The sequence below is a fragment of the Monodon monoceros genome, unplaced genomic scaffold (genome assembly GCF_005190385.1).
Source record: "Monodon monoceros isolate NGI ecotype Baffin Bay Population unplaced genomic scaffold, NGI_Narwhal_1 Super_Scaffold_19, whole genome shotgun sequence".
NCBI classification, from domain to species: Eukaryota; Metazoa; Chordata; class Mammalia; order Artiodactyla; family Monodontidae; genus Monodon; species Monodon monoceros.
The window spans coordinates 1,807,731-1,825,387 of NW_021703775.1; the positions used below are offsets into that span (position 1 = coordinate 1,807,731).

Here is a 17,657-nt window from a genome sequence, read left to right on the forward strand (position 1 = left end):
TGTGTGTTGTGATTTTAACAAGGATAATGTGATTAATTTCCTTCTATGATTTCACATTTTTCCCGCCAGGAGAGGCAAGAGCCTCACACCCCTTCTGCCAAGTCCCAGCCCATCTTCACCTACTGAACAGTAACTAACCAGGACCTGGCCCACCAGGTGCCCTCGCTAACCAGGGCTTCCGCTCGCCCCCTCTCTGGGCCACATTTGGGAGAACGCGCTTCCTGGCCCTTTCCAAGGCCTGCTCCCCAGGGCCAGAGCACGGATTCCGGGGCAGCCTGGGCCGCAGACAGAAGCACCTCCCAGAGCAGCTGGCCACATTCCTCACCACACCCTGGCCTCGGGTACCGACCACGTGGTGCGGGACACCCAGGCAGCTCCGGCCAGGCCACGATGGACGGACCGAGGCCCGGAGAGCACTAACATGTTTTCACAAGGTCTAGGACGAGTTCAAATGGTGTGCGTCTCTTTTAGTTCTCAAGTTCACCGTAAAATCCTCCACCGTACAGAATGTGGTGTTTGGACGTTTTGTTGCAGGTGTTGATGCGGCCCGCACTGGACCCATCACATCATGGATGAGAATATGTAGAACGTGGCCACTAGGAAACCTTTCCTACTGCCAGCACGCTGCATTCGGCGATGTTGAGTAACTTTCTTCCCGCAAAGTTATGACTTTCTCTAAGCTCGTTCAGTAATGTATAAACTGCCGTAACTTCCACGAGGAAAGAATGAAGAAGGAATGGAAATCACTACTTAAGAAAAAAGCAAGGGCTTCCCTGGTGGTGCAGCGGTTGAGAGTCCGCCTGCCGATGCAGGGGACGCGGGTTCGCGCCCCGGTCCGGGAAGATCCCACGTGCCGCGGAGCGGCTGGGCCCGTGAGCCATGGCCGCTGAGCCTGCGCGTCCGGAGCCTGTGCTCCGCAACGGGAGGGGCCACAGCAGTGAGAGGCCCGCGTACCGGGAAAAAAAAAAAAAAAAAAAAGATAAAGGGATGTTATAGCAGATGACTTTAAAATATGTTCTGTCATCTTCCAGCTGGAATTCTGGAGATTTAAGATAAAATGCCAAACAAATTTGACAGTTCATACAAGTATTCCAGCCCATACATTTAGACACAGCACACCTGAGTTTCAGGAGCTCTATAGCAAAGCCATTTTATTTTTGCTACTAATCAGGTTTGTGACATAAACCAGATGCAAGGAGAAAATTTCCTTGCACTTAAAATGTCATTTATACTAAGTTAAGCATAGAGGTTATTAATTTGTGGGGCTTTTTCCCCATCAGGGTTAGGAATGTCAACTGAAATTATTAATACAGAAGCTTTTTATCACTAAATGCTAAGGAGGTCTGACAAGATTGGTTCAGGTACAAAGTAGCTGAAATAACTTTTCATATAAGAGGATATATTTAATGTTTGGCTCCTAATAGCTATTCATGGTCCTATGTGTTCATTTAGTTTGTGTCTAGTTTTTCAGACTAGCTTCCACTACTCAGAGAATGCCTACTGCCAGGATTCACAGTCGAGTACCTGAAGAAAGGAAAAACCTCACATTTACTAAGCTTAAGGATTTTCTGAAGGGCCACCATTTAGGACTAATGCAGTAGTTCTCTCTTGCTTTAATCTGTTCCACACCTTCTACGCCATCTCTATCCAACAGAGTTCCTCTCTTCTCGTGGCCTCAGCAGGGCCCATCCCCAGGGCTCGGATCAGAACTCCCCCTGCAGTCTGGGGTGGAGGGAACCGGCTCTCAAGAGTCAGTCACACCTGTAGGCGCCTGTGTGAATAAGAGGCCCAGAGACAGAGACAGAACCTGGATGACATGAGTTGAGCCCGGGAATCCAACCACACTTCCCAATGATGTGAGCTAATCTCTCCTTAAATTCTCCTCTTCTTCCTGTTGTTTTTCTTTAGCTACTTTTGAGTTGATTTCTGTCACTTCGATTAAGGGCTCTGGAAAAAATAAAATGATCCTTCTCCACTCTCGTTCCCCTGCTTCCACCTGACCTCCTGAAATAGGCCAAACTGGTGAGCCCCCCTGAGAAAACAGGTATGCTTGGGTGAGTACCCCGCAGAAAAGAGAGCAAAAGTTGGGGAGCCCCCAGGCTTGTGCGCGGGGGTGAGCAGACACAGGCTGTGCTTCCTAATCCCAGAGCAGCCTGGGGTTGAATATTTACCCCAAGAGCCCGCACTCGAGGTCTGTGATTCTGGATGGCATGGACATTAGGCCTAACCGACCGAAGCCCCCCGACCTCGACTTCTGCTCTGCTCTGCACGGGGACCCAGGGCCACCGGCCCCACCCGAGGTGGGTCTCGGAGGAACCCCCCAGGGCAGCCCGGAGAGCGACGGGCTGGTCAGTGCAGAGCATCTCAGACCCAGCCGGGGCTCAGGCCAAGCGGACTGGGGCGTGGCTGCCCCAGGTGGCACCTGCCCCTCCTGTCACTCAGAGGCGCAACCGCTGCTACCTGCTGGACGTGCGAGCCTGGGGAGGATGCAGAGTGTGTGGAGAACGGGGGTGGGGGGCGACTGGGGAGGGGAGGGAGGGGCAGAGACGCGCCCGGCGGAGGCAGCATGACTGTGGCGGGCAGGGCACAGAGCTGGTCCATCTCACCCTCGTCCCCGCGTCCCTGGTGGAAGATACTGCACCTGGCACCACGCCTGCCTCACTGACAGGGACCGGGTCCACTCGAAGAGGAGGACACCCCACTTCCCAGCCGCGTCCAAGACGGAGGACTAAATGCAGCCCTAGGCGTCCAGCTTCGTCCTCCCTGGGCTTGCACGTCCAGCGGGTCGCACCGCGGTCACGCCTCTGAGTGAGTGACAGGAGGGCAGGTGCCACCTGGAGCAGCCGGGTGATGGCTCTCATGCCCAGGTCTGAGATGCCTGGTACTGTCCAGCTGGTCCCAGGGACCCATTTCACCTGCAGGAAACCGCAGCCCTGTGGCTGTCGCTGCCACGTCAGCACCAGCAAAGCAGACGCTTGCCCTGTAAGGTCCTGACAGCAAGAGCGGGGAACACTTTCTCCTGACGGGCGGGATGTGCCAGACCCCAGGGAGGTGAAGGGCTGAGGATAAAGTCGGGCCAGGAGCCTTTCTCCCCCTAGCAGCTTAAATCGAGCTTTCGAAGGTGAAAACCACTGCCCTTTCCTAAAGCGGAGTCAGTCTGCTGTACGGCCTGTGGGAAACACTGGGGGCTCCATGCTCCCCCCGCGAAACTGCCACGAACCCAGGGGGTTTACTTCTTTATTCCTAGGCACGCGCACCTTAGGTGCGTACCCCTCACCCTACGATGAAACGTGCCCTTACGGGCCGTATGGAACCCCCAAGTTCAGGGAGGGCTGGTCCAGGACGGGGCAGGGGGAGGAAGGAGCCTTCATGAGATGGATGGGAGCTGCCACCCCCGTGGCAGATCCACACGGCCTGCGTCGGGCCGCCAGCTGGCCGAGGGACAAAGGAGCCATTCACCATCCACGTGCCCAGATGGTCCCCTTTCCAGCGGGCGGATGTGCCAGCAGCCAGCACAAGACGGAAATGCGTTGGGGGGCAAAGGCTACCATCGCACAGGTCCACGGGTCCAGGGCCCAGAACCGGAATTTCCATCCCTGCCCCTGAGAGAGCCCGTTCCCTCGTGAGCAGGCAGGCGAATAACATGACTGAACGTGTAAAGCCTGAAGAAAAGTGGTTTAGAAGCACAGGATATGGTCAACCAAATGCGAAAGCCAAACGGTAGCACGGATGCGAGTCAAAAGAATTTTTAAAAAAATTGTAATTATAGATTGTAATTAAAAATACATATTCAGTACCTCTCAACACACATACCTGCTGCAACAGCACAAGCGTCTCTGAATGCGCAGAACGGGGGTGGGAGTGGGCCGCGCACGCGCAAGGATTCAACGTGACCTTCTGAAGCACCACGCAGTGTCAGCCCCTGGCAGAAGCTCACAAGCGCAACTTTTTGAGCCCACGCCTGCTCAGCAAGATGAAATATGGTAACAAAAAAGAGAGCGAGCGAGTAAAGGGACGACACACTGGTGGGGGACCCCAGTTCTGACCCCGCTCCAGGCCCGGCTCCTGCCCCGCTGGCTTGTGGCCTTGGCAGGTCTGCACTCTCTTCTCCTGTTCCTGCAGCCGTGACACGGGGAGGCCAGTGGCACTGGCGGGGCGGCTGTGAGGGCCCAAAGCCTGAGGAAGGGACCGAACGCAGCGTCCCGTACACAGCAGGAGCCGCGCGACTGTGGGCGTGGTGCTTTTACTGCTATTATCGCTCCTCTCTGGTTGAGGGCCAAGGTCCGGTGGAGAAAAGAACAGGTGATGCTTTCTCCACGGAGGTGTGCACGTGTCTGTTTTCTCCCTCAAATGCTCCTGCGGGACAGCCTGGCCTCAGTCCTGCTCTCTGGTTCAGGAGCAGCTAAGACACGAGGGCCCCTCTGAAGCGTCTCAGGAGAGGACGTTCCTCAGCGCAAAGCTGGCCTTCAGTTAGGAAGTGCAAGGGACACGCCATCTTCCAAGGCTGGACAGAAGGGCTTCTGGGACCACACGCTGCTCTGGACAAGGCGAACTCTGGTTACTAAGAGGCCAGGCCCCTGCCGGCTCCAGGGAGGGGTCCTGATGTGGCTGGGCTCGGCCTCCAGGCCCTCGTTCCCGGCTGGCTTTTGTGGCAGTGCCCTGCCTGGGCCCAAGGCCTGCTCCTGGCTCTGCTGTGAAGCACCTTGTTACCCTGGACAAGTAACTCAACGTGCCTGATTTTCATAGAAAAGCTGTGGACCAGGTTATCTCCAGAGCCCTTTCTAGGATTCAAGAAGTCTACACAGAGAGCCCAAAGTGTCGAATGAACTTCACTTTTTAAACTTAACTGTACATACCAGGCTACACAAAAACAACCACAGAAGAACCGTAAGTGGCCCTTTTGGATCCTACAGCCAACTCCTGTCACCAGTGTCTGGCTGAGCATGTTGGGCTAAATACTACAGGACCGGTCACTTTAGATCAGTGCCTAAGGACCCCGGCCACTTCACTACCAATTCACACTCCACTATAAACACCCACTTGTAAATTTTCCAAGTTAGACACTCAACTGCTTTGCTCCCTGAAAAAAGCCAAAACTATAAAATCAGTGGAGGTTCCCTGCAAACAGCCACCCCAGGATGGCTGGCTTCCAGGAGACCCCCAGCCCGGAAACTCACCAAGAGCTGCCCTCCAGGTGGCTTTCCAGCCGTGAGAACCACGGGGGACAATCTGGATGCTCACAGAATCCGTGAGTTTGGAAGCAGAGAAAGGAAGTTAAGAGTTGAGAGAGAGGGACGGCAGGCTGCAGGGGCTGATCAGGGGAGCGGCCTGCAGACAAAGTGATGTGAGCAGGTGCCCGCCGTGCAGAGAGCAGCGGTGGCTGCAGGGCGCGGGGCTCAGGGCAGGAGGTGCCTGCTTGGCCTTCCAGCAGCCCCAGAGGCTCTGCAGTCAGCACCACGGCACCCGTCCTGAACAAACCCCCCTGCACCCCACACCGGCCCCGGCGACAGACACGAGCGTGTAATAGGCAAGAGGAACATTCGAGACATATGGACGAGATCTGAAACTGGGTGCGGGCCATATGGGGAAGCGCAGTTGGAAACACGGAGAGAAGATTTTACTTAATTCTCAGCATCTGTAGTCCACGTTTTCTCTATTCTAAAACCGAAGGCTCCCACTTGAGTAACTTTGAGTCAAGAAAGGCTGGTATCGATGTTCTTTAGAAAAACGATGATTTTAATAAGAAGCAACCCAGGTGCCAGTTGCTGGGAAAGAAACTGGGAAATGCTTTACATGGTGTCCTTGTCCTTCCTCAGGGCTCGAGGGGCCCGGGGGCCGACGCATCTGGCTTCAAGACCCTGTGTCACCGCACACCTGCTTCTCCTCTATCTCCCAAGCGTAGACCCCTCCTCCTTCCCCATCCCCTCTCCTGGCTCTTCTCCCATGAGCATTCTTTTGAACAATCTGTCTCTATTTTCTCTCTAATTACCCTCCCACTAATCCGTTGTGAGTTGTTTTACGTTTCTTGTTCTAAATACTTGGACACTTACGATATATGCAAACAAATCCAAGTTTATTTTGGGCGCTGGCACCACAATCGCTGTAGACGTTTCCATAGTCTGTGGGCATTACATTTGGCGGGTCATTTGCACCATGAACGATCTCGCAAGACAGAATTCTAAAGAGTTCTGAGTTATGCCACATAATACCTAATTCGGGGTCGTACAACGGTAGATTACACAACAGAGCCCGAAAAGGTCAACCTCAAGTGTTAAATGCAGCTCTGAAAACCCAGAGTCCCTGCTTTAATACGGGGAAGAGATGATAGTTTGGAGAAGCTGGACCTTTAAAATCAAATTGAGATCTGTCAATCTTCTTCGCATGTTACATACAAACTTTTCATGGGGCGTGGTCTGGCTCTGCACTTTAAGTGAGAAAAATGTACTTTGTACTTTTTGTACTGATTCCTTAGAAGGTGACTGAGTTTAGGAAGTATGTTTAAGTGACATGTAAAAAGACTAACGGTAATATTCTTATTCTTTATGGACATTCAACCTAGGAAACCAAACTACTTCTAAGACAAATGCACTATAAAGAATCAGCTTCCCCTCTTCGGTTTTATACAGAGCATCCTGACCACTAAGGAACCGGGAGGCATGGACCAAACTCACTCGGCAAAGGTCCTTTCCAGCACGTGTCGCGATCAGGCTTCCGCGAACGGGTAGACGTTTCAGGACTGACGGCCTGGCGACAGTGGGATTGATGCGAAGAAGTCACCTTTGCAACCTGATTTTGATTCTACGTGTGTAGAGATACTTAGCAAACAGATGCAAACGCCAACAGTGATTATTTCTGGGCGATAAGATCACAGGTGATTTTTGTTTTTTTCTATTTTCCAATTTTCTTTTTTTTAAATAAGTATGCCAGTCTTCAATGAATAGTTTTATAAAAGACAGGCATTTCAGAGAGGATAATTCTGAGGACTACCTGAGTGCAGAAACCCGTGTCACACAAAGAGCCTGTGAATGGCAAAGACGGCTGAAATCTCACGCGCGCAGACCCCCGGAACATGCCTGCTGCCGAAATAAGGATCGATCTGGGGAAAAGCAGGTGAGTTCCTGGGACACTCGGCTTCCGAATCATTTTAATTAAAGGCTCCTGCTCCCCTCAGTGTGACGGAACCAGGCGGTTATTGATAAGTGAACCCCCAGGGCCGGGAGGAAACGATGCTTATGAAGTATAGCTGGTCCCCTCGAGTCCCAGGGGCTGCAGCAAGGGTGCGAGAAAACCAACCCAGCCGTGCAGGCGGGACCAGGGAGCGACTGGATGCACCAATACCGATGCCAAGCAGGCGGCATTCCCCTCGCCCCCCAGGGCTCCCCGCAATCTGAATCCCCAACCCCCGAGGCTGACCAACAATAGCAGAGCTTGAGGAGTCGGGCAGACCTGCTCTGAATTTCAACCCATCACTTACTGTGTGTTCTTGGGCACACACATCCCTTAACCTCCGAGTCTCATTTTTTTCACGTGAAACATAAGGATGTTAGTATATTCCTCTGAGGGTTACTGGGAAGATTAAACAAAAAGGTGTACGGGTAGGTAGCACCAGAGAAGCACACAGAAAGTTATCACTGCCTACACACTGGAAAACGCACACGACATCAGTTCTGGGTCTCGGGTTGAATTTTGCTGCTGCATTAAGCTTTCCTTTTGGCTTCGGGCGTGACATGGGTGTCGGGAGCGCGGGGATGGTGGTTATGGAGCCCGCGGGTCCCAGGCACCGGCTGTCACGGGGCCTCCCTCCCAGGGGAGGGCTTGGGGGCAGCTGTAGAAAGTAGACGGAGGCCCCTGAGACCACAGCGGAGCGGAAGCTTGGTGGAGGGACCTCGCGAAATGCCTCAAACGCCAGGGCTCCCCTGCAGGCCGAGACAGAACTGTTTATACTGGTCAAAAACTAAGTTTCCTGTCAGCACAGCCCGTATGTGACAGCAAAAATCTGAATTTTGTCTCCTGAAGTTGAGACTCATGCCTGAAGCATGAAACATTCCCACCGAAGGGCCCGCCATCAACTCCAGCGCGTCTCGTCATCACGGCCCAGGTTCTCCTCCTACTTCCCTAACCCTCTGGTCTTTCTGCCGGTTGTTCATTCAGGCTGCAAACCCTTGAGTCACCTGTGACTCACCTGCTGCTTCACACCTGGTTGGCACAGAGTTCTGGGCCTTCCCTCGAAGCCCAGGGCTGGTGACATCCCCCCGGGCCACCCTGAGGTCTCGTCCCCAGCCTCCTGCTGACACACTGGCACCGCCGCTCCCACCCCGAGGACCAGAATCAAGATGCCTGCCATACACCCCGACGGCCACCACCCCATCCACCACAGGACAACCGCTGGGGCTCCCCTTTGCAAAAGCATCAGGCCTAATGATGGGGGCCTCCCCAGTGTGGGTCACCCAGGGCCCTCAGTGCCGCCAGCTCACTTACCGTCCTCCCACACGCCCCCCGCTCCCAGCCTCTGCCTCTCCCTCCACCGAAGACCAGCCCCGAGCATCCTCCACGTGAAGGAGTTCAGTCTCAACCATCTGATGAGACAAGTGGTCCCTTATCCCGCCCTAGAGACGCCGCAGCTGAGGCTTTGCGGCTTCCACGGCTCGCCCCAAATCGCTCAACCGGCGTGTGGGCGTGTGCTGAGCCTGGATCTGAAAAGGCCTCAGCCTCACCCTCCTATGTATGCTGCTTCCACAAGGATAAGAGAGGCCCGAGTGGCCTCATCCAGCCGTTTCTGGTGGGCCAGGAGGGGCAGCGCCACTGTCCTAATGACCCCCGCGCATCCGGGCCACTGTTACTCTTCCAGTTACATCACAGGCTACAGAGAGTCAGGGGCTGAACTCTACCCACCAGATGAAAGAACGTCCAGCCGGCCTCCCCCATCTGATCCACACACACCCTGTGACACGGAGCCGATCCCACCACGTCTGCATCCGTTTCAAAGCCTTCGGTTATTGTTCCCAAAAGTCACTCAGTGGGGAACCAGGTGGCTTAGAAGCATTTCCAAGGGACAGAGCGAGGGAGGGACGACTCCAACTCAGCCTGTGACAACCAGCGACTACAGCATCCATCACCCGTGGCTCATCTGGACAGATCGCCTGCCCTGCTTCAGCCCTACTGAGAACGTTTCTGATCACAGCAAAGACCCACAGTCCTGCAGTGCCGGAAAGAAAATCCCCCCACGGCCTCACCATCACGGAGGCTGGAGCCCATCTCTCGCCCCATCTCTGTTGTAACAAAAATGCCTACATTGAACTGGCACAGAGCAGCCTGGGCCGCTCCGGCAGGAAGCGGGGTTCCCTCACCTGCCTGCCAGTGATACGGCGGGAAGCTGCTGGATGATTACGGAAAGTTCTGAACCAAGTCCTGGGGAACCGTTCTGAGGAAGAATCGGCGGCAACCTCGTGTGTTAGGTCCAGTCTCAGCAGGTCCTCGGCGATCCTCTGGTCTCTGAAAGACCGATGACGATTGTAAGGCCCTGCGGCACCGCAGATGCCCGGATAGAACAGGAAGCCCGAGGTACAACCTCTCCCCTGCTATGATCCAGCGTCACGGCCTGGGGTAGTCCCCAAACCACTCTACGTCTGCCCGTTTGTTCAATGTACAGATAAGTTGTAAGAACAGCACAAAGGACGTTATTTTCCCTGAACTATCTGAGAGTAGGCTGCCAGCGCCCTGTCCCATCACCTCAACACTTGGTGTCATCTCCACACACAAGGGCATCCTCGGCACAAAACCGGGACGTTAACACCGATACACAATTACTGTCATACTCAGACCCCACTCTGGTTTTGCTAGTAAGGCCCTGGTTTTCATCTCTAAAACAGGGAACCCAGTATCACTAGGATTCCCTCTAACATCCTAGCTGCTTATCTCTGTGACGCAGCCCTAACAAATGCCCACCCAGTAAGCCCTGATAGTCAACTTGGTGAAAAAAACCCAAGTTCATGCTAAAGGCATGTGACCCGTCTCTGTCACAGGCCTTCTCTTGGGGAAGACGCTCAGGCAACCGTACATGGATATGCCTCGAGGAACCCTGGGAACTTCACCCCCAGGAACCGCCCCTCCCCGACCAAAAGCATCAACCCAAACCGCGCAAGGGCTCTTTCAGTTAGTGAGCACTGGTCCCCCCACCGTGGCCGCTCTCTGCTCCCAGGTCTGACCTGGAGTCGCAGAGGTGGGCACCGGTCCGGAGCTCATCACTGGTAGGTGATTAACTGGCCTCAGGCAGGGTCACACTGGGGCCAAGGCTAAAGCGGCAGCCCCGGGGGGCAGCTCACTTCTGGTTCCACATGCCGCAGGGGGGTGGTCAGCGAAGGACGTGTGTGCCTTGGAACAAACCCTCCACGGGCGGATGCTAACAGATTATAAATGGAACCGTAGCTTCCTGGGTAGCCCAAGTCAGCACCTGGGCCTAAGGCAACCATCACGAAGACAGTTAACCTTCAGGGCTTCGGCGGGTTCCAGCTGCCGTCGTCAAGTGGTGACAAAAACCGTTCTTCAGTAAAATCCCTCCCTGGGAGCAGCTTCCCCATCTCGCAAGATTTAGCACAACACTTTCCAACACCTAACCTGCATGGTTTTATGAGTCGGGTCGTGGAAAACACCAAGGCCAGGCCGGAGCCCAGGAAGGCAGCAAGCCTTTCAAAACATCACCTGGGCTCTGCCAGCAGGAACGGTTCTTGAGGACGGCTCCTTGTTATCTGTGGAAAAGCTCTCTTTGACTAACCGTGATCATGCTGAACGTGAGAGGAGACCTAGTGCATCAACGCGCTACCCGTCTACAAACACGAGGCCATACTGTTTTATTTAATTATAAATTATTAAGGGAAAAGGAAGAGCGTTAGTCCTTTCGTAACGGAGAGAACTTTTTGGGAAAGGTACCGCTTTCCGGAGGTTACTGTAACAAACTATTACATGCGATTAAATTAAATTGGCGACCGACCTCAGCACAGCACAGGGATGCAGAAAAGCAGGAGAGAGCTCTGCCAAGTCACGGTCCCCGGCAGTTAGAGATGCCAACACACAAGGAGAACACAGGGACTTTGACGGGGAGTCCAGTGCTATTGTGTTTCAAACCAGGTGCCTGCCGGGGAAATCTTAACCACGGCTTTAGAAACTGGGTGGATTTCCATGGCGGTAGAATTACAAATGTGGATGATGTCATGAGTCGCTATTAGAAGGTCAACATGTGTGGTGGTGCCTTTGACGTTGTTTTCACTCCTTCTAATACACAGTAGAGAGAACTTCCGCTGGGTGCATAATCTGTCTATGATCACACTATAATTCCAACAGCACACCCGTCACGGTAATTTACACAGGAAGCCACGGATGCTTTAGCTCCAGTCTTCTCTGTAACGGAGACCAGTGGGCGGCAGGAGAGGCTGCGGAAAGTTTTCCCACCTTCCTTCTCGACGCTGGTGCCTTGTCAGGTCTGACGGTGGAGAAATAGTAAGTCACACCGCAACGGTGGTTCTTGTCTGGGTACCTCCCTTCTCTGTGACCCCGTTCAAGGGGGGCAATGGAAAACTCATGCCGAGACAACAAGGTCTCTCTTTGTCCAACAAAAGCAAGGCTCTGGGTGACCACGACAAACACATGGAAGCAAAAAAGACAGACAATGAATGGGGGCATTTCTCCTCGGCAATGGGCATACTGACCTCCAACAGTCTCTAGACTACAAATATTAAGTGCCACGGATATGGATGTTCAGAACATAGCTTTGTTGGTGTTTTTACATTAAATAATGCTAGGTACAAACGTTTCCAAGGCAGTAATGTGCCTGACGGGGGAGGAGGCCTGGAAAAGGATGGTCGGTCCACAGAAGAGCAGCAGGTCTCCCCAGCACGGCTTTCGCGGGCCAAGGAGAGCCGAGGGGAGAGGGTTAAAGAGAAGCCAACTTTGATTCTATTTAAGGAAGAGCTTTCTAACAATCTGTGTTCTCCCAAAATGGAACTTGGCTGGCTCTGTGGAAGGAGACGTGTGCCCGCAGAGCTGGGGGGCCATCTGTCGGGGCGGGGGAGCCAGCCTGGCACCCACACGAGGACAGGCTGGCTGAGCCAGGCCCCCCGAGTTCTGAGAGGAGCCCTGGGGACTGACTGCCACTCGTGAAAAACCGAACCCTAGCGCCAGATGTGCTGCAGAGCTCAGCTGTCTTCTCGTTCGAAAAACTGAAGGGAGGGATGACGAGCTGTTCCAGGGAATTTGTAGGTAAGTCAGAGGGCTTGCTTCGCCTTATTTCACTCCCCAGCGTTCCGTTCCATTTCCGGGTGTTTCATTCTTTACTAGAATCTTGAGAATGTAGTTTTGAAAAAGGATAAGAAGACAAAACAAGTCAACAATGTTGAGCATCTCCAAAAAAAGGTACTTTAGTGGGTGAGAAGCTGAAATTGGAAAAAATAAATAAAATTAAGCGCAGGGCACTCCTAAAGTATTTACCTACTCACGCTTCCCGCGTTTCTTAGTCACAGTTAATAGAGAAAGAAACAACGTTTCTTTCAAGTGACATGCTTGGAAAAAACGAGAAAGAGGGTCACTTTTGTGAAAAAGAATCAGATTGCTCGTGAAAAACGGAATTTCTCCATCAGGCAGAATCTACGGTAGCTGGTGTGATTCTCATGCAGGCCAGTGTCTCATTTCTCTCTCCAAGTCATGAAAATAACCTAACCCACAACACAAAATTACTACCCAATGAATGAAGGCTTTACTTGGTTTTTTTTGTTTGTTTGTTTTTTGTTTTTTGCGTTACACGGGCCTCTCACCGTTGTGGCCTCTCCCGTTGCGGAGCACAGGCTCCGGACGCGCAGGCTCAGCGGCCACGGCTCACGGGCCCAGCCGCTCCACGGCATGTGGGATCCTCCCGGACCAGGGCACGAACCCGTGTCCCCTGCATCGGCAGGCGGACTCTCAACCACTGCGCCACCAGGGAAGCCCTTTACTTGGTTTTGAAGAGTCAGTGGCCCCTTCAAGACTTCAGAAAATGAAAGATCAATATTTTGCAACACCCATGACATTCAGAGTTTCATTTTCTTTTCAGGTTTCCTGCCTGTTCCCCTCCCTCAAGTGAAACTAATTCTCTTGTTAGAAATAAAAAGGAAAGCCTCAAGGAAATGTAATGTGGGTGACAACATTGACCTGTTTCAAGAGCAAACTCTTCCGTGATAACCAGCGGTCCCGGGGGCCACCCACATGGTGCTCACAGAAGGAGGCACCGCTGACCTTCAGGAAGTCACCCTCTCGCATCCTCTGCAGGACGTCCACGCAAAGGTGAGATCGGACACCATCAACTTCAGGGCACTCGGGCTCTTTCCCACGTCCGGACACCAGGGAAGGGAACAGGCGCGTGGGAAGAAAGCTGGGCGCCCAGCAGGCCCCCTGCGGGTCACCCTGGCGGCCTCGCATCACACCGCCGCTCGAGTCCCCACCTTAGCTGCCACCGTCCAGGACTGCGCCATGAAACGCCACCAGTTTAACAGAGGGAAAGAATTCCCCGGGTGCAAAGTACTTTTTTGCCATCTCCTCCTCTATGTGCAAACACCCCACACACACAGCGTTTCGTGAGAGAGAAAAAGATTTGATGGGATGACCTGGGCGGACCTGGGGACATGCCCGGAGGTGGTCATTCCATTTCAGGACCCTCCAGAAAGTTGATGCCAGGAGACAGAGACACGCAGGCGGGTCCGAAACACACAGAAAGGCCAGCTCACATAAACCTCCAAACTCGAGAACCTCTAGGAAATGACCAGCCGGATATTTCTGCACTGGATCTCTCAATGTCCAGAGATTTTTTAAAAAGACAAGTAGAAAGATGTCAATATTTAAAACATACCCTTTTTTTTTTTTTCCTCAAATGCAAATGAAAGAGATGACCTCCACCCCGAGTCCCGCTGAGAAAGCACCAGGCCCCCGCCTTCCAGGCCGGGCCGGGGTCCTGCCGCGCCCGCCACTCACCGAGCGTGTCCTTGAGGTTCTTCACGAGGGAGCCCTTCTTCAGGCTGTTCTTCCTCTCCACGTAGTTGGACGGCACGTAGCCCGTCCTGTTGGCCGCGTTGCGCACCCGCCACCAGGTCTTGGAGTCGTCCAGCAGCCACAGGCGCTCGTTCTTCTTGATGTCCAGCTCCTGGTCCTGCTGCGCTGTGTAGTCCCACTTGGCTATGACGATGACCTCCTCTGTCATCTTTCATGGAGTCCTTCTGCCAGCAAAACATTTGGAGAGGCTCATTAGACACCCGGCCGAGCGCCACGGCTGCTGCATCCACGCGGAAAACTACACCCGGACAGCTTTTATTACGGCTCGGCAACCAGCTGTCTCCAGGGTCTCAAATACTCAACCTTAAGATGACCTCCTTTCAACAAGCTTTAGTACGCTGTTTAGAAACGGTGACCTTATAAAGCGAATCTTAATGTTGCACATGGGGAATTCTGCTTCTCTGCTAAAAACAAACAACAACAACAGAAAACTTTCCAAAAAATTCTAAATAACCGTATCACAATTAAACGTGTTCACTAGATTAAGTAACACCAGATCCTTATAGCTGGTATCTTTACATCCATTTTCTCAGGATAAGCTGACTTTTATGACCATATTTAATGACCGTGACACACCCAAACCGCAATGTTGGTATCCTGGATTGGATCCTAAAACATGAAATTAGTGAAATCCAAGTGAAGCTAGTCAATGGTCTACCACTAACCAACGTTAATCTCTCACTTTTGACAAATGTCCCTGGTTAGGTAAGACGTTAGCACTAAGGGAAATTGAGTGTGGGCTGTCAGGAATGCTTTGTACTATCTTTGCAGCTTCTTCATAAATATAAAATTATTCCTGGAACTTGAAACACAGATGTTTATAGCAGCTTCATTCATAATTGCCAAAATTTGGAAGCCATCAAGATGTCCTTCAGTTGGTGATAAGACAAATAAACTGTGGTCCATCCAGATAATGGAATATTGCTCAGTGATAGAAACAAATGAGCTGGGCTTCCCTGGTGGCGCAGTGGATAAGAATCCACCTGCCAATGCAGGGGACACGGGTTTGAGCCCTGGTCTGGGAATGTCCCACATGCCGCGGAGCAACTAAGCCCATGCGCCACAACTACTGAGCCTGTGCTCTAGAGCCCACGAACCACAACTACTGAGCCCGCGTGCCACAGCTACTGAAGCCTGCGCGCCTAGAGCCCGTGCTCCGCAACAAGAGAAGCCACTGCAATGAGAAGCCCGTGCACTGCAGGAGAGTAGCCCCCGCTCGCTGCAACTAGAGAAAGCCCGTGCGCAGCAACAAAGACCCAATGCAGCCTAAAATTTAAAAAATTAATAAAACAACAACAAATGAGCTGTGAAGCCATGAAAAGACATGAAGGAACTTCAAAGGCACACGACTAAGTGGAAGAAGCCCGTCTGAAAAGGGTGAGACTATGATTCTCACGAAGACTCTCTCCTTGACCAAACTTTCGTCAGGCTCCTCTGAATCCTCTTCCCAGACTAGGCCTTGACTACTGTATTTCTGTGTCTGTACTTCCATGTCCATTGCCCAATTTTAGCAAGAATCCTGCTGAGTTGGTTCAGCCAGAATCCTCCACCCTCACCCAGGTGATGTCTGACCATCCTGGCCTGTTTTCAGGAAGGACCCTGTTAGGTCAGTGCAGCCAGAATCCCCCCTTACCTCTGATGTTTCCTCTTAGTAGTTTTCCATCCATCTACTCCCCACCCAGCTCCTGGGCTATAAATCCCCACTCTTCCTTCTTGTATGTGGGGTTGAGCCCAATCTCTCTCCCCTATGGCAAAAATCCCTCGGAGTCCTCCCCTGAGTAAAGTCTGCTTAACCGTTCTTTAACAAGTGTCAGTTTTTCTTTAATAATTCCAAGAATATAACATTCTGGAAATGGGAGAACTACAGAGACATTACAAAGATCAGTAGTGGCCAAGGGCACAGGGGAAAGAGGGATGATTAGGTGCAGCACAGGGATTTTTAGGGCAGTGAGACAATTCTGCACGATACTACAGTAGTGGACACATGTCATGACACATTTGTCAAGACCCATAAAACATTCAATACCAAGAGTGAACCGTAATACAGAATTACTCCAAAATTAAAAGTTTATTAAAACAAACAAAAAGATACAGTACATTGCATACCTAGTTAAGTCAATCCTGGAAGTAATAAATAGCAAAGGTATACCTGAACGGCTGTAATGAATATAGTCATGAGCTAGTCCGTAACTTCTCGGGTAGAAGATGGGCATTTTTGCAGCAGAAAAATTCAACATTCAGTCCTTTAAATGACTAGAAGTTTACTCAAAACTAGGAAGAGATGAATAATGGAAAGGCTATTGACTCAGATCCCCTTCTTTTCTGACAGAGAGGAGTTCTCATTATTTATAGGGATGGCTTCAGGAAGACAGAGGGGACCTAGCGCACTGACTCCACAAAAGCATGGATCCCATTTTAAAATAACATGACATCTGCTGCTAGATGCTAAAGACACTTATAAATAATACATGTTCTCCTCTTTCATGAATTAACTTCCAAATTTAGAGATAACAAACCTTTGGGGAAGGAGGAGATGTTTCATAAACCTTAGGCATAATGTACACAATATCCGAGAAGATAGTGTTTATAGAAATCTCATTTCCAAATTGTAGACAATGTTGTTATCTACTTTCAGAGAATCTCAAGTCCGCGCCGTATCTCCCTATATACTGAACTCACCGTCAGGTTAGATTTCTGAAGGTCATGAAGGTCGTTTCTCTTTTTTCAATAATAACGCGAGGGACCAGAGCAGTAATAGGAATGGGCTTCAGAGAATATTTTATTTGAATACCGGGTTTGTGTCTTAATTACAGTTTCAAAAAGAGATTTCAACAAGAACAGCCCATCACTTAAGACCAGTCAAAACAATTTATAAATTTTCTGCAAGACTTAACTACACGAAAAGCAGGTAAGTAAGGCACTGGCTGGGCCTGGTACGTCTCAGTGCACATCGAACAGCACATGGGAGGGAACCTAGAAAATGCTGTGCCCGGCTTCACCCCCATGGGACCCTCGAGGAGCTGGGCCTGAGCATCCACAGTGTGTCATAGGCCCCAGGTCACTCTGACAGCCCTCCTCACAGGTGCTCTTCCTGGGTCCGGGGCGTGAACTCAGCGCACTGCTCCGTCTCGGGGAGGGCACTGGAGTACATGGGGGCACTCATTCACTCTGCAAACACCCGCCTTTCAGGGAAGTGTGAGCTTTCAGGAGACAGAGGATCAGAGATTCAGTGCCTTGCTGAACCACAGAGCCACGGTTTGAGCGCAGGGCTGTGTTCCTGTGCTCACTTCTGGGGTGAGCTGGGGAGGGGTGAGAACTAGTGTGGGGTCTTTGACAGGCTTAATCCACCCAGGAAATCTATGACTCTGGGACAGAAGAAAAATAAATTTCCAAGCACCTAAAAAATGAGCAGCTGTTCCTTGGACATAGCAAAGGGCTTTAAACCTGTTGTAATTGACTTATGAAAGCTTCCCATCAGTATAAAAGCTTCAGGAGTCCATCAAATCAACAACCACCCCACACCAGGGATCACAGTCCCCAGTCAACAACCACCTCCCCCAGGGATCACAGCCCCCCGTCAACAACCA

At 51.9% G+C, this 17,657-nt stretch overlaps 1 protein-coding gene across 5 annotated transcripts in view; it reads right to left on the minus strand.

Moving 5' to 3' along the window:
* The window catches only part of NCK2 (NCK adaptor protein 2), a 69,215-nt gene that overhangs the window by 25,403 nt on the left and 26,155 nt on the right, over window positions 1-17,657 (minus strand). For 2 of the 5 annotated variants that reach the window (XM_029232088.1, XM_029232089.1), the window contains one exon: window positions 13,993-14,231. In XM_029232088.1, coding sequence (XP_029087921.1) covers window positions 13,993-14,218 — 226 coding nt within the window. In that variant the 5' untranslated portion in view covers window positions 14,219-14,231. Of the gene's footprint in view, window positions 1-13,992; window positions 14,717-17,657 lie in introns of those variants that run through there. The other 3 variants (XM_029232084.1, XM_029232087.1, XM_029232086.1) reach the window with 2 other exon arrangements.